The following is a 21,367-nucleotide window of genomic DNA, read 5'->3' as shown; positions in this document are numbered from 1 at the left end:
GAAAAAAATACATTATACAGTCTGGCCTGTGTGTTCTCACTTTTTATCTTTTACTCTCTCACGATTAATCACTTCAAATCCTCCTTGTTTTCCATGAGTAATGTATCATCTACATATCAGAGGTTGATACTCCAACCACCGATTTTAACCCCAATGGTAGATTCCTCTAAATGTGCATTTCTCATAACTATTTCTGTGTAAAAGTTGAATAGTATAGTTGTCAGGATGCAACCTTGTGTGCCTTTTTCAATTTTGAGCCATTTTGTGTCTCCATCTTCTGTTCTTACAATGGCTGCCTGATCAGAGTACAATGACTGAATGAGCTGGATGTGGTGTGACATTCTCAGTTGTTTGAGGCAGTTCCAGAGCTTATCATGGTCAACACAATCAAAGGCGTTTGTATAATCAATAAAGCACATGTAGAGTGCTTTTTGGTATTCCTGTGCTTTTTCCATCATCCAACATAGATTGGCAATATGATCACGTGTTCCTCTTCCTTTCCAAAATCGTGCTCCTATATCAGGCAGTTTCTTGTCGGCAGTTGGATTCAAGAAAATTTTACTCACATGTGGTATCAAGGCTATGGTTCAGTGGTTGGAACAGTGTTTTGTATCACCTTTCTTTGATATTGGGATAAATTCCATTCTTTTGGCTGCTGACCAGTCTTCTATTCATTTTGGCAAAGCGCTGTCAGTGCTTTTGTTGGCAGTGGTCTCAGCAACTGTGCAGTGCATGTGCTTCACTTAGACACTAAGTGAATGGAGTAGCAAGGTGTATAAAATCTTTGTATTGACTTCCATTTAGATGCTATTTCATTTCCAAAAAATTGGTGGCTTACAGTGCATTACAACTAGGGTTAAAATTAATAGTAACCATTCATTATAAAATTACAATCAACAAATTCTTCTATCAGTGTTGGTATGATCTTACCCCTTAAAAGCCATGTTTTCACAGCTGTTCATGTAAAAGGACAACTGTTAGTTCAGATGACAGTTCAATGCAAGGTAACATAGCCGCCTTGAGTCTTCGGAGAAAGGCGGCATACAAGTTGAACAAATAAATAAATAAATAAATAAATAAATAAATAAATAAATAAATAAATAAATAAATAAATAAATAAAATGCATCTGAAGTGGTTTGCTCTTACATGGATTCTTTTCTAGGTTTATTCAGCAATTAGAGAGCCTGTATGTTTGCTTCAGCTCTGTAAAATCTCTTACTGTACATAGGAAACGAATCAGAATAGCTGAATATTCAGACAGCTAGTCTAAAATAAAGTGTATTTGAAAAACCCAGACTAATGCTGAAGGAAAAAAATATATAAAGTAGAAGATAGTTTCTGTGACCTAAAAGTAGGAATTTTTAAAAAGGTGTATGTCTTGTCTCGGAAAATTGTGTCACTTTCAAAGTCATTTTACTATTTCTGCAGTTCAAGTAAATTTGCAGCCTGCCTTTGTTATTTTTCTGTGCAGGAATTGGCTATAACAGGAGAAAATGTTGCATCTGTTTTTTCTCAACCCAGATGAAACTTATGTTTTGTGTTGGGAAAAACAGCAGTATTTTTGGATAAGCTGCCTTTTTTTTCCATCTCAAAAGCAGGCTGTCAACTTTCCAGCTAACAAGCTCGGTGTCTTTAACCACTGAGCCATTGTATCCCTCTCCCCCCATATATATATAACCATTTCCAATATAGGTTATTATGAGGAGGAAGTGGGTGAACCCAGCATCTTTTTGATGGCTCTGAATTGCGACTTTAGCAAAGCTAATAGTCAAGCCCTGGCTTGCCATACCTGGGGGGGATGGGAAACTGCTGCGGGGACGGCATGATGGCTGCGGGAGCGGCGTGGCTTCAGTGGCTGGCGTCCCAGGTGCTCCTGATGTCTGCCTGCTCCTTTGAGCCAGCGTGCCCTGTTTCCATCAGCTGACTGTCGCTGATGGCGGAGCAGCTGGCACAGCTGATGGGCGAAGGAATGTGAACTGCCCTTTTCTAGCTGCCTGGAGCTGAGCACCCAACGACTGCAGTTGCGCAGGGGTAGCCCAGGAGATCTGGAAGGAAGGATGCACACAGCCGGATGCTGGCTACAGGGGTGGAGTGGGCCGTGGGAGTGCCTATGTTAATTCGAAGCTATTTACAGCTCTGGTAGGCAATAGCTCCCAGCACTGATTTTGTATCTGTTAAAACTCAGTCATGCTAGAGTACGGCCTCATTAAACCTGCAGCAAGTAACCTTGTTTCCAAGTTTGCTTAGCTGGCATACGGACGCCTGAGACATTCTCCCAGTTCCCAGAGCATTAAAACCCTACCAAGACCTCTGTTATGTGGTTTTGTTGTAAAAAACATCTGTTAGAAGCACTCCGGGAAATCCCAAATCTCCTTAATCTGGAGAAGAGTTCGGGGAGCCAATTCATTCACTGGTTCCACTTTCCACTATGGCTACTGGCGCCACTAAAACTGAAGTTGTTTTCACTTCCACTATTTCTTCCCTGGAAATGCCTCTTAGAAGACAATGCTCAGAAGGCACTGAAGACGTGGGCCGAGGGTCCTGACATGAAAGGCCTTGTTTCCTATTATGGTAACATCTACGAATTATAATATTTCTCAGCATCTATAAGCACAATATAAGACCTGTGGTGGCGCAGTGGTTAGATTGCAGTACTGCAGGCTACTTCTACTTCTGACCACCGGCTGCCAGCAGTTCAGTAGTTCGAGTCTCATCGGCTCAAGGTTGACTCAGCCTTCCACCTTTCCAAGGTTGGTAAAATGAGGACCCAGATTTTTGGGGACAATATGCTGACTCTGTAAACTGCTCAGAGAGTAAAACACTGTGAAGCAGTATATAAGTCTTAGTGCTAATGCTATGAGCTCACTGGAACTGGGCAGCCAAAAAAATTAAATATATAATAATAAATGTCTAGAAGTTCAGGTAGAAGGCAGTGCAGCTTAGCGAATCGTTAAAAACAGCACAGAGTAAAACTCTGTTAGAAGCTATATGGCATAGTGTCAAGAAATAACAGAGTTGTCCTTATTATACAAATCTGAAAAAAAAAAGCAGTAGCAAATAAGTTCTACATTGTTGCCAATAAAGCCTAAATTGGATAGATACCTAAAGCTGTTAGGGGTCACGATAAAGTTGAAGGGGACTTTATAGTTGGAAAACCCAACTCCCCTTCAATGGGAGGAAATGATTGTGAAATAATATAAAGTTACAAACAGATGAGATTTACGGTATGCATCTAGAATAACTGAAAGAATTGTTGAAAAAATACATACTGTAGTTGCTTAATGAGACATGTTACTGCTATTATAGCTGCATGAAAATGTCTTGGAGTTCAAAGGTTATGCATACAATATCAAATATCAAATTCTACTTCCTTTTAGGCGACTGAGTCTTGAATAGTAAAAGAGAAAGCATTGGTGGACTTGATATCAGTTTCTGGTAATTAGTGTTTCTTATTTATCATAGTTGACAATATATTTATATGACTATGGTGTGGCTACCAATGTATCACAGGAAACATAAATAATTTTACTTTGTAAATTACGTTTCCTGTTCTGAGGAGTATCTGCTGAATGTTATATATTCTGACCTGTAAATGAAGGAAGAAATGCTGGAGAATGTTTATGTTTGATCTCTTCTAGACAACAGAAGAAACAACCCTTTAAAAAATAACACAGAAACTTCTGTTTGAAATACATATCTGAACATGAACAACTCGATGATGTTTGAAGAACAAACAAAACAAATTGCGGAAGTATTATTTACTACTCTTTACTCAAGGAAGCAATATCCACTCGAGCCTAGAAAAATGATCGTAATTGAAGGTAATGACAATTTTTTGGGAGAAAATTTGCAGTGTGTCTGGGTGGGGTGGGCGTGAGAGTGGCTTTGTATTTCCCAAATTTTGAAGACAGGACCAGCAGCTGCATCTAGCTTGGAAGAAAAAATAAGTTTCCTACCATAGTGGTTTTTTTTGTTAGTTTCTATATGCTGTAGTGCAGGGTGTCAAACTGGCAGCCCACAGGCCGAATGCTTCACACTTAGGCCACGCCTACCCGAGCTCTGCAAGGTCAAAAAAATCACAATGCATCATGTGACATCACGTGATGCATCACACAATCAAGCTTGACATCTGTGCTGTAGTGCATAGATGCTAGTGGAAACCACTAATTTAAAGGATTTTAACCATTTGCCCTCTAATTGATCAGTTACATTTAAATAAAATTTTAAAATTCAGTAAGATTTTTAAACTGAATAGTTCTGCTTAAATCTACTGCTTATTAATTAAAACATTAGTTGATTTAATATGTACTGAAGTTTCAGGATGTTGTTAATTCTCCTGTAAGAGCTACTATTTTTAGCAAGACTTATATTTGCCTCAGTAGCTAGCATGACCATGGGTTGTACTGTACAGGGAAAATGGGATTTATATTCAAGTACATATTTAAAAGATTAGATTGGGGTGGTTGATGGTGGGACTTTAAGGAGGCAGTTTTTAAAACAAAGACAGGCCCTATAACAAAGTCAGTCCTTGATTTTTCAAAATCCTGAATTGCCAGACTCCTGATTCAGTAGCAGGAAACATGAGATATACATGAATTACTTCTTTGTAATGGATGCAAATAGGAACACATGTAGGAAATAGAGCAAGCCATAGCCATTTGGTCAATGATCTAATATCATGGCCACTGACATAAGACATGAAAGTGAGCAGAAGCAGTTCCCAAATCTAATAGTAACATAAGAATTGGCCTCCAAATTGAAACTAAAACCAGATGGGTCAGTTTATTCTACACAATCACTTGTGAAATCATTGTGTGAGGAACTCTAAATTCTGTCTCAGACACATCAATTGTGAAGCAAAATAATTTAGTCTGAGCATGCTGTTGCTATTTTGAGGTTTACAGCCATTGCATACCAAGATATCCACTGTATAATATATTACGATGATAACATCCATTAACTTTCCTCCACTTCTTTTATCTTTACAATTATGCAAGCTAGGCTAGCTGAGTGAGCTTCATAGGTAACTTTCCCCCTTTCAGTTCCTTGTTCTGTAAAATAGAAAGCTTTGTTTTCTCTTCATAGATCTAGAATTGACAAGATACAGGACCTGGACAAGTGTACCGGCAGGTGAGAACTGTGGTTGAGAGCTATGGGTGGGCGAAGGAGTGTCACAGGAACATGGAGCAGTGGAAGGTGAGTGGGTGCCATAGGAGACAGGGAAGGTGCCACAGGCAGACACTATAGGACATGGGCAAGTAGAAAAGCAGTCCCTAAATCTAATAGTAACAAAGGAATTGGCCTCCAAATTGAAACTGAAAACATATAGATCAGTTTATTCTACGCAATCACTTATGAAATCATTATGTGAGTGACTTCAAATTCTGTGTCAGACACATCAATTGTGAAGCAAAATAATTTAATTTGAGCCTTTGTGTATCATTTTGAGGTTTACAACCATTACATGCTGTCAGAAGAATAATTTGGGGTTCCAACTCAAGCCAGGGTTAACAGGAATAAATAAAAATGAGATGCAGACAGCTGTGAGGAAAGTAGAACTATTTATTCCTAAAAGCAAAACCGTTTGTTTGTCTGGAGTGGAGAAGCTTGTTTGGGATGGGGAAGTGTCTACATGGTGAGAGGCGTGTATCTGTGAGTGAGTGTGAGTGGGTGGGTGGATATGTATTCTTGTGAATATACAGTTCTATTGGGAGACTTAATTTTAACTAAATCTATTTGTGTTTGCAGACCTTATTTTTTGATATTTGGATTAGGTCTCAGTGACTTTTTTCAGGGTTTGAGGAAGTTTGCTAATTTGATTGACTTGGAGACACTAATTCTCAGACCTTTATGGATTTGATTACTATATTTAAGGGAAAGAAAGGAGCCTGGATAGCTCTGCAGACAAGGCACTGTAAGTTAACACCAGCTGTCTGCAATTAAAGTAAGTTCGAATCTTGCCAGGCTCAAGGTTGACTCAGCCTTCCATCCTTTCTAAGGTAGGTAAATTGAGGACCCAGTTTGTGGGGGCAATAAGCTGACTTTGTATAAAATATACAAAAGTATGAAGGCTATTGCTTAATGCACTGTAAGCTGCCCTGAGTCTTCGGAGAAGGGCGGCATATAAATCAAATTAAAAAAAAAAAAGATGGAAACAGTATAATGAATAAAATGTATTTGAATATAAAATGTCTCACAATACCAAGATATCCCCTATGCAATGTATCTATTACTTCGATTACATTCATTAATGTTCCTCCATTGCTTTTATCTTCACAATTAAGCAAGCTAAGCAAGCTGAGTGAACTTGATAGGTATCTTTCTCTTTCTGCCTTTCTCTAGATGATTCCCCTTTCAGTTTCTTGTCCTCTGAGATAGAAAACTTTGTTTTCTCATCATAGACCCAGAACTGATAAGATGCAGGACCCAGGCCAGCAGGCCAGCAGGTGAGAACTATGGTTGAGAGCTATGGGTGGGCAAAGGAGTGTCACAGGAACGTGGCACAGTGGAAGGTGTGTGGGTGCCATGGGAGGCAGGGAAGGTGCCACAGGCAGGCACTATATAGCACGGGCAAGTAAAAAAGCAGTCCCTAAATCTAATAGTAACATGGGAATTGGCCTCCAAATTGAAAATGAAACAGGTAGATCAGATTATTTTATACAATTATTTCTGAAACCATTGTGTGGGAGACTCCACATTCGGTCGCAGACACATCAGTTGTGAAGCAAAATAATTTAGTCTGAGCCTGCTGTGTGCCATTTTGAGATTTACAACCATTTTATACCAAGATATCCCCTGTGCAATGTATCTATTATTTTGATAACACCCATTAACTTTCCTCCATCTGTTTTATTACTACAATTAGGCAGGCTAGGCTAGTTGAGTGAGCTTCATAGGTACCTTTCTCCTTCTGCCTTTATCTAGATGATTCAGTTCCTTGTTCTCTGAGGTAAAAAACTTTGTTTTCTCTTCATAGATTCAGAATTGATAAGACACAGGGCCCAGGCAAGTGGGCCGGCAGGTGAGAACTGTGCTTGAGAGCTATGAGTGGGCAAAGTAGTGTCACAGGAAAGTGGCGCAGTAGAAGGTGTGTGGGTGGAAAAGCAGCTGGAGCAACTTGAAACTTCCTGCTGGCTGCCCCATTGATATTGCTTAAAGAGCCAAGGTGGTGCAGTGGTTAGAGTGCAGTACTGCAAGCTACTTCAGTTGACTGCAGTTGAACTGCAGTTCAGCAGTTCAAATCTCACTGGCTCAAGGTTGACTCAGCCCACCATCCTTCTGAGGTGGATTAAATGAGGACCCAGATTGTTGGGGGCAATATGCTGACTCTGAAAACCGCTTAGAGAGGGCTGTAAAAGCACTATGAAGTGGTATATAAGTCTAAGTGCTATTGCTATTGTGAGAAGCCAGTAGGGAATGTTGAAAATGATTGCACATGACTGCAAGGATGCTGCATTAACTGAAACTTCATAGACTGATTCTGAGTCTCCCTCGTTCAGCACTTTCCTAACTTTGAATAGTCGCTGAACAAGTGATTGTAACCTGAGAATTACCTGTATTTTTTAAATAAGCAAATCTAAATCCTCTTTAGCTAAACTTAAGATGTAGGTAAATGTTAAATGGGACATGTCAAAAGGATTAGAATTGAAATAGAATAGAAAACAAATTAGAATATTTTTTATAAGATACCGAAACTGTAAATCTGTATTGGCCTTTGGTTAACCAACAGTTGATTCTGCAAGCAGTTTTGATCCAGTTGATATTGCCATTTTATTGCGATCCATAAGAGATCAGTACAAAACAGAGATGAAAGGCCAAGTACAGGCAGTTCTTGCAGAGGAAAGCATAACAAAGGTAATTACCTTCCTAAGCATGCTGGACCAAATCCATTAGTTTTAATTTACCATTATCTAATATAAATTATCTATGTAGATGTAAATTTTGCCAGAATACATTTTGCTGCCTCATAGATGCAAAGCATTTTACATTGGCTACTTTGAACCTCCCTAGTTTGATATGTTTTATGCTGTTATTTTTTTAAAAAATTGTAATTTTGTTGAATGTTACAATTAAAAAAGTACAAACTTCAAAAAAAGAAAAAAAAGAAAAACTAAGTTCAGAAAAGAAGGCAAAAGAGAAAAGAAAGAAAAATAATATAGTAAAAAAGTAAAAATATAAAGAAATAGTTTCCCCTTCCATATTCCAAGTATAAACAATTTTAGTAATTCATTACCTTCTCTTAAATACAATAAATGATCTGTTCTTCCCATATGTCATCTCCTATCTATTAAAAAAATCTTTAGATTTATTAGCAGAATTAACGACATACCTATATAACCTGAATCACATAAAATAACTTTATATCCCTTCCTTAATCTTTAATCCCTTCAAATAATGTCCTATAACTTGATTTCTTTTTATTTTTTTCTCTGACTCTTTTCACAAAATCCTTCAAAACTTTAACAAAAGTCTCTTTTGTAAATCCCATATATCCCATATCTAGGCCACTCTTTTGAACATCCCTCTTAATTATTAAGACATCACAGTTTCACTTGCATGTTTGGTCCAGTGGTTAAGGTGCAGGAGACTGTGAGTTCCAGTTCAATGTTATTGAGCCTGGTACCACCTATACTATACCTGTGCATTTGATTTTTCTTGCCTAAATGTAGAATCTTACTTTTTTACCATTGAATTTCATTTTGTTAGATAGTGCCCAGTGTTCAAGTCTGTCAAGATCCTTCTGTATATTAAGCCTATTTTCTGGAATGTTCGCTACTCCTGCCAGCTTGCTGTCATCTGCAAATTTGATGAGTTCTCCATCTATCCCCTCATCTAAATCATTGATGAAGATGTTGAAGAGTACTGGGTCTAAAACAGAACCTTGGGGTACCCTGCTGCATATTTCCCTCCTTATAGATGCAGTTCCATTGAGGAGTACACGTTGAATGCAGTTTGTCAGCCAGTTACGAATCCATCTGGTGGTAATAATGCTGTTTAACTCACATTTTTTCTCTTATCAAGTAGTAGGTTGTGGTCTATTTTATCAAATGCCTTACTGAAGTCCAAGTAAATTATATCCACAGCATTCCTAATTTTGTCACTTTGTCAAAGAATGCAGTAAGATTTGTCTGGTATGATCTGATTTTGACAAACCCATGTTGGCTTTTGGTTATGACTTTGTTTGCCTTTATGTGTTCACAGTTTCATTGCTTTATTATCTTTTCCAAAATCTTCATAGGTATTGAAATCAGGCTGATAGGTTTCTGATTTCCTAGATCTATTTTTTCTCCCTTTTTTGAAGATGGGAACTACATCAGTTCTTTTCCAGTCCTCTGGTAGTTCCCCAGTGCTCCAGATCTTTGAAAGATATAGTCCTGAGATCATGTCTGCCAGTTCTTCCAGAATCTTGGGGTGTAATCCATCTCGTCCTGGTGTTTTGAACTGGTCTAGGGTGGACAGGTGCTCACTTACCATTTTCTTGTCTATTTTAATCTTTAGTTCCTTCTAGTGTTCAGTTTTCAAAGCACCATCCTATCGTTTCTTAAAGAATTCAAAATTCTTTCCCATCATCAAATGATTCAAATGATTCAGTCTAGAATTGAAGAGGAAGATGATTCCACCAAGATCTCATGTCAAGCTTTGACATCATTATTTCATATTTGCTTGTCTCTTCAGCAGCTCTTGATCTTCATCTTTTTCCTAATAATGGACTGGTTGGTTCATGAAACTTAGACTATTCTAAGCTTTAATTGAAATACTTTAAGTATTATGATTGTCAATTTTGTTGCATAAATTGAACAAAACAGATCTTTAATCCTATTAATAAATGTTTGATTCAAATTTTAAGGTGAACCAGAGCTGTTCCTCACCATAAATACTTGTTGTCTTTCAGTAATTACATTTTATTTTTTAAAAATATTCATTCTATGTTTACAGATAAAGAAGTTTGGAGAAGTGGCAGAATCTCTCAGCAGGAATTGGAGCAGTCAAACTCCTGGGCTAGAGCCTGAAAGAGCTTTTCTAGCTGTTGTTGTGAAGTTGTTTGAGAAACTTATAAAGAAAACTTATGGAGATAAGGGCCAGATAAACATACTTATGGAAACAATCAATGGAAATCCTGAAGTGAGAGGCTATATTGAAAGGCAAGGTGGTTGGGTAAGTTAAATTAATGTTTAACTGTGACTTAGCACTTGGGTAGATTGCATTCAAGGCCAACCTTCAAAAGTTCAGAAAACAGAAAGAAATAACCAGTAGAACAACATGAATTATTTCATTGATTCAAGTGAATAAACTTGTTAAACAGTCAACAATCTGGAAACAGCACATGAAGAAAATTCAGTGACACTATTGGTTTTAACTGAAATATTTATGAATGTAAAATTCTAAATGTAAAACAATCTGCATTAATACAAAATGATCCACTCCTTTCCCATATGCACATGAGTGCAGAGTCCCTTATATCCTGATTCATGGATGTCACTAATCTGCAATTCCCAAACAACAAGCAAAAGGAGCTGATTGCTGAAGACAGGCAAAGGACAAGGCAAGCTCCTTCCATATTTAATGGATGGGACCATATCCTTATCTTGTGCAATAATATTCCCTCTGAGTATAAGGTATAGGGGCAAATACAGTGGCATCTACTGATGTTATTTTCAGGTCTTAAATCAAAATCCCAATGTGTTTCACAACAATGGATTCAGGATCTTTACTATATACTTTAGAGAAAGGTCATTTATTGCTCCTTCCACCCTCATCTGATTAGCAATATTTTTCTTTCTTTCCTTTTTTTTAGAGTCATCTTGATAGAAGTTTAAACAGCCCATAGTTTCTTGATTCCAATATGAAAAACCCATCTGCTATTTTGGAGGAAATAGAGCTGGAGAGTTGCTTCAAATCTGAAATGAAAATGCACATGAATTGAAAAAGCAATTCTGTAAAGAAACAAAATAAATTTAATTAATTTAGAAAGAAAATCATAATAGTTTGGTTGTCATTGCAATTAAATTGTCAGAGAAGGAATTTCATAGATAATTCCTGCAGCCACAATGCCAAAGAATACATTGCATCAATTTACAGTCTCCTGCTTTAGTAGTTCATCAGTTCCTTGGTCCTAGTTATTAATATATTCCTGTTTCATACAAAGGAAATGTCTATATCTGGGAAGACTGGAGCATTACTGGCATTCATTTTCCTGGGTTGTTAGCTGGTGTCAGTTCTCTATATGTAAACATTTGCAGGATAAAATATCTCAGGAAAAATATTGTAAAGTATGTTAGAAAGCTATAACTAACCATATTGGTTTTTTTTCTGGAGCATGAGGAACACAGCTGCTGCTTCTTTGCAGGCAGGAAAAGGCCTTTTCTCACTGGTATAGTAGAGCTGCCCTCCTTGAAAATAAACAGGCGTAGAAACCTACCTCATTTGCAGTTTAATAGTACTAAAAGTTTTGGCACTCTACTGTCAAGCTGCTGGTGTAACAGAGGACTTTGAGTAAATATCTCAGAACTAGTTCAAACAAAGATACAAATGAGGAAGTAAATAGAGTCCTGGCTGATATGGCATTGGTTGCTTAATCTGGTCTGCTTTATAAGGCTGACAAAGAGTGAAATCTTGCAAAAAGTGACTGCCTAGGAAGGAGAGGAGGGAGAAAAGAGAAAGCAGCCAGTTGCCTGAAGAAGGATGCACATAATGGCTTGGGTAAAGAAAATATCGGGTCCTTGCTTTCATGGGAAGCTGCCACCGTGCCCTTAAAGTTTTTTGATGCACAGATCAGAATATTGACCTTGTGGAAGGACTTTCACAAGATCCATATTCCTCCCCTTGACAAAAAAAACGGGAGAGGGGCGGGCTCCCAAGTGAGGCTGTTCAGGTGCCCAATTAGCAACTGGTTCTTTTGGATCCAGAGACAATAAAAACTCCAGTAGTAATGAGGTTTTAAACCTTATTAGCTGAAGCAAATAATGCCAAGTCATGTCAGCCAAAGAATATCGGCTGCCAGAGACCAGGAGATACGCCTCCTCTGCTATAGCACCTGCCCTCTGGAATATCTTCCTTCTGAGATTAGGATGGAGTTGACATTTTTGGCCTTTTGGAAGGATTTTTTAAAAAATAATTTTAATGAAAGCTTAACTATTCAAAAATAAATCAGTACAAACTAGGGAAGTGTATAAAGAAAAGTGAAAAGTGAAGAGAAAAAAAGAAAAAACAGAGAAAAAGGGAAAAAGTATAAAAAATTTAAAAAATGACTCTTCATCACAAATACAAATGTTTTCAGCAACTTAATACCTTCTTTAATATTTCAGTCAAAAATCTTTTCATCCTAAATCTCATTCTCTAAATAATAAAGCCTTTGGATGATGAATATTATTTGTTAATAGATAAAAGATGAGATCTTATGCAGCAACAGTTGATTAAGAGATCAGAAATAACATGTATTTTAATTTAAAACAAATAAAACAATTTTATACTTTTTTCATTTACTTTGCGCAGTATCTTGTCATTTTCTCTAAAGAAAGAAAGAAAAAAACAAAAAAATATTCTCATATTTTATTTCATATCTATAAACAGAGCTTTTACCACTTCATGATCCTTGGGAGACAACATATTAAACATTTTAATTTTTAATACTTTGAAATGACATCCCACAAATTAATTTATTATCTTTTCTACATCTCCTCTTAATTTTAATACCATACCTTATCACTTACTCTAAAAATGCAATGCCTTATTCCCATAGCTTACCTATTAGCAAATCTTTAAAGTTTCATCATTCAATCCTAATCAAGAAAAATCAATTAAAAACTTCTGGAGAAATGAAAAATTGTACAGATTTTAACCTTGGTTGAATAAGCCCACTTTGTACACATTCATTTTACTTTTAAAAATCTTGATGGTTATTCTTTGTAAGTAATATCTCAAAAGCTGATTTATAGGATTTTCTCCATAACACATTTCTTTTATAAATCCAAAGTACGAAAATTGTCCAAGTCACTTTTCTGAGTTAAAATTAAATCTTTCTGATTGCCTATAGAAGGGGTATCAAACTCAAGGCCTGATCTGGCCTGCGGAGCTGCCTGGAAATAGTGAAGAACCGGCCCACAATGCCTCTGCCAATGAAAATGGAGTTTGGGAGGGCTGCTGGCAGAGCGCTTGGGCCACCACAGATGCCTCCGACACAAGTGATGTCGAGTTGGCTGCGCCCACCATGGCCACGCTCTCCAGCCCCTCTAAGGTCAAACACAATCCTGATGCGGCACTCAATGAAATTGAGTTTGACACCCCTGGCCTATTGTAACCACAGTCTCCTCTTATCATGTTTTTCTTTCATACACAACATTTTCCCAGAAAGAAATTTCTGAAACTCAAAATCTTTATATATTTTAATAAGATTTTAAACAAACCACAGTAGGTATTTCTTTGTTTCAAAATCTTCTTTTCAGTCAATTGACTCCTTTAGTCAATTTAAAAGCTTTCCAAAATCAACATTGTAATTATTCTTTTTTTTAAATTTCCAAATTATAACTATCATTATAGAGAACATATGTTGGAAGCACTCTGCGCAATCCCAAAACTTCTCCTTAATCTAGAGAGGCATTTGGGGAGCCAATTCATTCATTGGTTCCACTTTCCACTATGGCTACTGGCTCCACTAAAAGTGAAATTGTCTTTAATCTGCCATTACTTCCCCAGAAATGCCTGTCAGAAGGCAATGCTCAGAAGAGTGTTGAAGACCTGTTTATATCCCTGGGCCTGGGATCCTAAGAATGTGAAGGGCTCTATTTCCTGGTTATGTTAACATCTATGGAGTATAATATTTCTCAACTGTGATAAGCACAATATATTCACTCAGGCAGGCAATAAATTTAAAAAATAATATATATCTAGAAGTTCAAGCAGATAAAGTGCTGAGCCAAGCTTAGCTGATCCTTAAAGGCAATGCAGGAGAACTCCCAGTTAGAAGCTGGTTGGGGTACTACCAAGAAACAACAGGGTTGTCCTTAGGATACAAATTGGGGGGTGGGGGCTTTATCTAGGCTTTATTGACATTGTTGTTAATAAAGCCTAGATACTGGTAGTTGGATCCATAAAGTTGTTAGGGGTCAAGATAAAACTGAAGGGGACATATGCATCCAGAGCAGGGGTGGGTTCTACTTACCTTTACTACCGGTTCGCAACAGGGCTGTGCGTGTTCGCTTTGCATGTGTAGATGCATTTTAATGATGTTGGGGTCGGTGGGCAGGGGCCTCCCGACGGTTTTACTACCAGTTCTATAGAACCAGTGCGAACCAGGAGCAACCCACCACTGATCCAGAGTAACTGAAAGAATTGTTGAAAAAAAAAATAGATATCTGCTTAATGAGACATATTGCTGCTGTGACAGCAACATGAAAATGCCTTGGAGTCCAAAGGTTATACATACAGTGTCAAATAAATTTTAAAATTTTAAATTTTAATTTTAAATTCAGCCAAATTATTTAATTTGTTTTTAATCTATTTTAAATTTTTGTATTTATGTGTTTTATCTTGTGGCTGTTCACCGCCCTGAGTCCTTTGGGAGAAGGGCGGTATAGAAATTTAATTAATTAATTAATTAAATAAATAAATAAATAAATAAATAAATAAATAAATAAATAAATAAATAAATAAATAAATATCAAATTCTACTTCCTTTTACTCAGCTGAATATCTTGAATGATAGAAGAGAAAACATCAATGGATTTGATAGCCTGAATGCTTCTGGTAATTAATGTTTTGTAATTATCATGGATGACAATATTTTAAAACAGTGATGGTGGGGCTACAAATGTATCACAGAAAACATAAATAATTTTACTTTGTAAATTATGTTTCCCATTCTGACCTGTAAATGAAGGAAGTTTACAGGAGACTTTTTATGTTCAATCTCTTCTAGACAACAGAAGAAGCAATTCTTAGAAAAGTAAGTTTGAAATACATACCTGAAGATGAACAACTCAATGACGTTTGAACAAACAGAACAAATTGTGGAAGCCTTGTTTACTATTTATTGCGTAAAGAAGCAAAGAAGGGTAAAAGCAACTGATTGATGCCTGAAGCTTCACTCTGGAAATGAAGTTCAAGCACAAGGTATAACGGTTTCTTTCTAAAGTAAGCTGTGACTGGGTAGGGAGTAGCTTTGTATTTCCCAAATTTTGAAGTCAGGACCAGCTGCTGGATCTTCTTGCTTAGAGTAAAAAAAAATATATTGTTATCCATACTGGTTTTTGTTAGAGACCAAAACTAGTTTCTTTAGGCCATAGCGCATAAACACTAGTGGAAACCACTATTTTTAAAGGATTTTAGCCATCTGTCATCTAATTGATCACCTACATTTAAATAAATATTTAAAAATTTATTAAAACTAAGATTTTAAAAAAAATCTTGGATTTAAGAAGCGAGAAGAACTTGCTTCTTAATTCTGAACTATGTTTGTAATATCAAAAACTTCCATTCTTAAGGCATAATAATACTCCAAAACAAAATTTTAAAATTGAATAGTTCTGTTTTAAATCTACAGCTTATTAATTAAAAGATTAGTTGGTTTTGGTCAAAGAATTTTCCGGATCCTTTTTCCAAGTCAGGGTGTCGCAAATGAGATGCAAGGTAGGTTGGCAGGAAGGAGGTGATCCCTTTATTCTCAGAAGCAAAGAGGGATACCTCTTGCGGGCAGGCTACGGAAGATGGGATGCTTGGAACAACTTTGTATAGGGAAATGTGGCTCTTTGTGTTTAAGTGTGTCCATGTAATCGTTTGTGTGTGGGGTGGATGTGAACGTGATTCTTCTGCTGTCTCATTATGGCCATTTAATCTTTTTTTTAAATAACTGTAGGCTTATTTTTTGTCTTGTATATGGTGTCTAGCTACCTCTTTTGTGGGTGAAGGGAAGCATGGGCATAGAGGTTTTGTCTTTTTAATTTCCTTTCCAGTTTCAGTTCTTCATTTTGGCCAATTGTGCTCTCTGTGAGTTTTAGTTATGTTGTTTCGATGAAGAAAGACGCGTAGGCAGGATGATGATTCACGGGAAGGCCCCTCGGTGTGAAGGTACCTTGGGGAAGGCACACTCACCCCATCCAAAAGGCTTCCTTTTATTGTCATTTTACAACTATCATGGCAAAACATCAATCAACGTTTACTTGTCCTGATTGGCTACAGAAAGCTCATGAATTCCATATGGATCCCTCGTGTTTCCCTCATGTTATTTCCTGTGACAAACAGTGCTTACGTGCTGGGCCCCCATGCCTTGTATATCTGAGATAAGGTCTCTGCCAGACATCCTGTCTTTACATTCCTGAGAAGATTAGGATTTTGTGGTAATGTTGTCTACTCAGCACGGTTTGCCGATGACTGAGATAACACCATCTCCACAAGTTACATTGTATCACGGGTGGGTTCTAATTTTTTTTACTACTAGTTCTGTGGGCGTGGCTTATTTTGTGGGTGTGGCTTGGAGGTCATGTGACTAGGTGGGCGTGGCTAGCTGGTCAGAGTCATTTCTTGAAGGTCCTCGCACTTACGACCAGTCCTCGCACTTACGACCCGACTCATTTGTTTGCTTTTAACACTGATCAGCTGTAAGCCGATCAGCCGATCAGCTGTAAGCCCCGCGGCAAGAGTTTAAACAGTTTTTTTCCCTCTAGTCATCAGCTGGGACTCAGGAGGCAGCAATAGATTGGGGGTGGGACCAAATAAAAGGTAAGAATAACGTGGGTGGGGGGGGGTGGGAGGGCGGGAGGGGAGAACCAGTTCAGTGATGTCATATCGTCACCGCTACCGGCTTGGCCGAACCGGACCGAACCGGGAGGAACCTACCACTGCATTGTATCTATTTGCCTCCAACATAGCTTATTGCCCCTTTCCACTTATGGATGGCTTTGGGGCAGTGGAAATGGGTTCTATTCTTTTACAATAAGTTGTGATTATTTCCACAGGTAAATGTGTACTAAAGTTTCTGGATGTTGTTAATTCTGCTGTAGGAGCTACCATTTTCAGCACGGTTCTGTTTGTCTCATCTGCCAGAATGATCATGGATATATATATCCATGATCATTCTGGCAGGTGTATGTATATGTATGTATGTATGTATGTATGTATGTATGTATGTATGTGTATACACACACACACACAGTATGCATGCATAAATTTAAAAGAATTTAAATTCTTTTAAAATTTTAAAAGAATTAAAATTTTATTTTACTAAGCTTTCGTCAGCCATCTGCTGACATTGTCAGAGTATTAAACTACCAGAGATCTCTGCCTTTATATGCCATTAATCAATTTGGCCCTTGTACGTGTAATAGGCCCTTCCAGCCATCTCCCACTGGTAATCAGCTGTGTTGTTTTTGCTGTCATCATGCTGGATGATGGAGGCTTGATTCCTACTGTTTCCTCCCTCCTAGCTTGCTTATCAATGGGGGATGATGTTAGCTTGTCAGCCATTGCAATTTGCTGCCTTGTCTGTGACCTTGTGGTCAGCCAGGTTTGTTTCTCATTAATCCTATCTGTTACAATTTGAGGCAGCCCTGCCGGGTTGTTCTGTGTTTGGTCAGAACTAATTATGCCTTCACAGGCTGAGTCTGCATGCCCAGAGGTGGGGGGTGGGTGCCTTTGATCTCTGCTCACTGATGGAAAGCCGTCTCTGCTCCTCCTGCAGGGTCTTTCCTGGTGTCTCAAAGCCTGGTAGCTGGTGGCAGTTCGATATGCCTGTTGATGGAATTGTTATTGGAGAGACAGGCTTCTTTTAGTAGGCGTCCTCCTTTGTTCCTATCATGGGCAATAACCTCAGCTTCTTGAAAATCAAATGTGTGGTTGTGCTCCTTCATATGCGTCCAGATCTGAGAGCGCTGTTCCTTGTGTCGGACAGCCAATTCATGTTCGTGTACTCTGGTCTGTAACTGCTTGGCCGTTTCCCCTATGTAATTGCTGGCACAATTACTACAGTTGATGCGGTAAACTATTGAAGATGTCTCCTCCTTGGATAATGCTTCCTTTGGGCACATCACTCTCATTCTCAGTGTTTGGTCCGGCTTATGCGCCACTTTGACTCCAAGTGCCGAGAGGATCTGTGCAGCAGTTTCGGATACCCCCTGTATATATGGGAGTACTCTCCATGCAGCAGTTCCACTGGCACCTTCAGTAGGCTGCCGAACCCTAGGTGTAGCACACCTTCGGATAACGTCCATTGAGTATCCATTGAGCTTGCAGACCTGATAAAGATATGCCCGCTCCTTGGCTTTAGCTGCTGGTGTACTACAATGAGTGTCTATCCTACTGAACAGTGCCCGAATACAACTGATTTTATGTGCCATGGAGTGATTGCTCTCATTATGTAAAATTTGGTCCATGTGAATGGTTTTCCGATGCACACGTGTATCAAGACTCCTGTCTGGGTCGTGGTTGACCAGCACATCCAGAATGGCCAGCGAGTTGTTGGTCTCTTCTTCCATTGTCCAGATATGTCCAGATTGTCCAGATATATGGAATTGAGGGTTCTTATAAAGCTGGTCTTATCTCACCGTTTAACGATGACAAACGTGTCATCGACATAACATGCCCAAAACTTGGGCTTGTACATTTTCGTAGCCTCATTTTCCAATTTCTGGAGGATCGCCTCTGCTACCACTCCCGAGATTGGAGATCCCAGGGGCGTCCCCTTTATCTGTTTGTACCGATGGCTGCCAAATGTGAAATAGGTCTGAAGGCAGAAATTCAGCAGGTGGAGGAGGTCGTCTGTGCTTGGTGATTTGGGGTTGTGTGACTCCCTCTCCATTAGTAATTCCCTTATAGTTAGGGCCGCCAGCTCCTGGGGGATGGACGTAAACAGTGACACGACATCAAATGACACCATGGTCTCGTCTTCCCCAACCTCCACTCCCTCCAACCTTTGTAAAAAGTCATTGGAGGACCTCACGCTGGTAGTGGCGTCTTCAACCAGATGTCGTAGTTGTTCATATTTATTTATTTATTTATTTATTTATTTATTTATTTATTTATTTATTTATTTATTGCGATTTATATGCCGCCTTTCTCCCTAGGGATTCAAGGCGGCTTACAAAATGACAACTTCAATACAAATCACAATACAATACCAAATTAAAATCAGTAACCCAATTAAAAACGATTTAAAATTATACCAGTATACCCCCAAACGGATCAGTTTAGTTTAATATAACCATTTGGCTATGCCAAATGTAGGAGTGCCACAAAGGAAGACAATGGGGCACAGGGGAACCCCTGCCTTGTGGATCTTTGGTAACCCATAAAATCATGCCATGGCTGAGTCTCTTGGTCGAATCATTTTTAGATCTTCATCATCAACTTTCCCTTGCCTTTTAAGTTTATCGGCTGCCTTATTAATTTGGTTGTTACAGTAAGTGATGTCATGGGATCTTTGTCCAGGGGTTGGACAAACCTGGCTGACCTCGAGGTCACAGACAAGGCAGCAAATTGCAATGACTGACTGGCAAACATCATCCCCCACTGATAAGCAAGCTGGGAGGGAGGAAACAGTAGGAATCAAGCCTCCATCATCCAGCATGAGACAACACAGCTGATTACCAGTGGGAGATGGCTGGAAAGGCCTATTACACGTGCAAGGGCCAAATTGATTAACGGCATATAAAGACAGAGATCTCTGTAATGATAGTTTAATACTCTGACAATGTCAGCAGATGACTGAAGAAAGCTTAGTAAAATAAAATTTTAATTCTTTTAAAATTTTAAATTCCAGAGTTCTCAGTATGTCTGCTTCTTTCTTTACTAATATACCTAACTCGTATTTTTAGAATGGAATGGAATGGAATGGAATGGAATGGAATGGAATGGAATGGAATGGAATGGAATAGAATAGAATAGAATAGAATAGAATAGAATAGAATAGAATAGAATAGAATAGAATAGAATAGAATAGAATAGAATTTAAGAGCCGTGCTAGCAGGGCAGGCCCAAAGTCTGGAGTTCGATCTGATGGGGCTCAAGATTGATTTTTTCTGGTTTGTTTTTCTGGTTTGTATTTTATTTCTATTGATAAAATATAATAAATGTCTACATGAAGAAGATTGACTCAGCTTTCCATCCTTCCAAGGTCAATAAAGTGAGGACTCAGTTTGTTGGGGGAAATATGCTGACATTGTAAACTGCCCAGACAGTACTATAAGCACTATGGAGTGGTATATTAGTCTAAATGCTATTGTTATTGCTAATTACTCTTCTGTGTAATAGCTGCAAAACGGAACACATGTAGGTAATAGGGCAATGGTGGCCATTTAGCCCATGGTCTTTGCAGATATCATGGTTAGTATGGTAAGACATGAAAGTGAGCAGAAGTAGTCCCCAAATCAAATAGTAATGTAAGAATTGCCCCCAAGTTGAAACTGAAACCAAATAGATCAGTTTATACTATGCAATCACCTGTGAAATCATTGTGTGAGGGATACCAAATTTTGTCTCAGTCCATCTGCTTCAATTGTGAAGCAGATAAATTAGTCTGTGCACTTTGTGAGACATTTTGAAGTTTACGATCATTACATACTAAGATGTTATCTGTGTAATGTATCTATAACTGTGTTAATATCTGTTAACTTTCTTCCACTGCTTTTATCTTCCCAATTATGTAAGCTAGGTTAGTGGAGTGAGCTTTCTACTTCTTCCTTTCTCTAGATATTTCCCTTTTTATTTTGTTCTCCAAGCTAGAAAACTTCGTTTTCTCTTCATAGACGTACAATTCATAGAACAGGAGTCCCAGAGAAGGAGGCTAGCAAGTGAGAACTATGAGTGAGTGAGGGAGTCTCACGGACAGGCACTATGAAGCATTGGAAAATGTGTGGGTACCATAGGGGGACTGGGAAGTTGTCAAACGCAGGCACTATAGAGCAGGATTCTCCAACCTTGGCAATTTTAAGTCTTCTCCTTCTCCTTCTCCTTCTCCTTCTCCTTCTCCTTCTCCTTCTCCTTTTCCTTCTCCCTCTCCTTCTCCTTCTCCTTCTCCTTCTCCTTCTCCTTCTCCTTCTCCTTCTCCTTCTCCTTCTCCTTCTCCTTCTCCTTCTCCTTCTCCTTCTCCTTCTTCTTCTTCTTCTTCGTCTGCCATATCCATCATTGGACGTTGGCGATTGTGTTGGCAATCCTATTTTTGTCAACAGCTGCATGAAAAAGTGCTGCTGAGTTTTCTCCAAACCAGTCCCTTATGTTTTGAAGCCATGATGTTCTTCTGCCTGGACCTCGTTTGCCTTCAATCTTTCCTTGGAGGATTAAGTGAAGGATGCCATATTTTTATGGTGTCGCTTTGCTGGCTGGGGAATTCTGGGAATTGAAGTCCGCCAGGCTTAAAGTTGCCAAGGTTGGAGACCCCTG

General features: G+C 38.5%; 1 protein-coding gene across 1 annotated transcript; it reads left to right on the top strand.

Annotated features, from left to right (window-relative positions):
* Positions 1 to 3,704: 3,704 nt before the first annotated feature.
* On the top strand, positions 3,705 to 10,829 carry LOC139314270 (bcl-2-like protein 15). Its single transcript, XM_070939850.1, has 7 exons — positions 3,705 to 3,822; positions 5,087 to 5,131; positions 6,403 to 6,447; positions 6,978 to 7,022; positions 7,731 to 7,855; positions 9,938 to 10,156; positions 10,797 to 10,829. The coding sequence occupies exons 1-7, from the start codon at positions 3,705 to 3,707 to the stop codon at positions 10,827 to 10,829; spliced, it is 630 nt and encodes a 209-aa protein (XP_070795951.1).
* Positions 10,830 to 21,367: the final 10,538 nt, after the last annotated feature.

Source organism: Pituophis catenifer, unplaced genomic scaffold (genome assembly GCF_029215685.1).
Source record: "Pituophis catenifer annectens isolate HBS135680 unplaced genomic scaffold, rPitCat1.0.hap2 SCAF_3, whole genome shotgun sequence".
Taxonomy (NCBI): Eukaryota; Metazoa; Chordata; class Lepidosauria; order Squamata; family Colubridae; genus Pituophis; species Pituophis catenifer.
The sequence above is the reverse complement of the archived record's forward strand: the minus strand, read 5'-3'. Positions and strand labels throughout refer to the sequence as shown.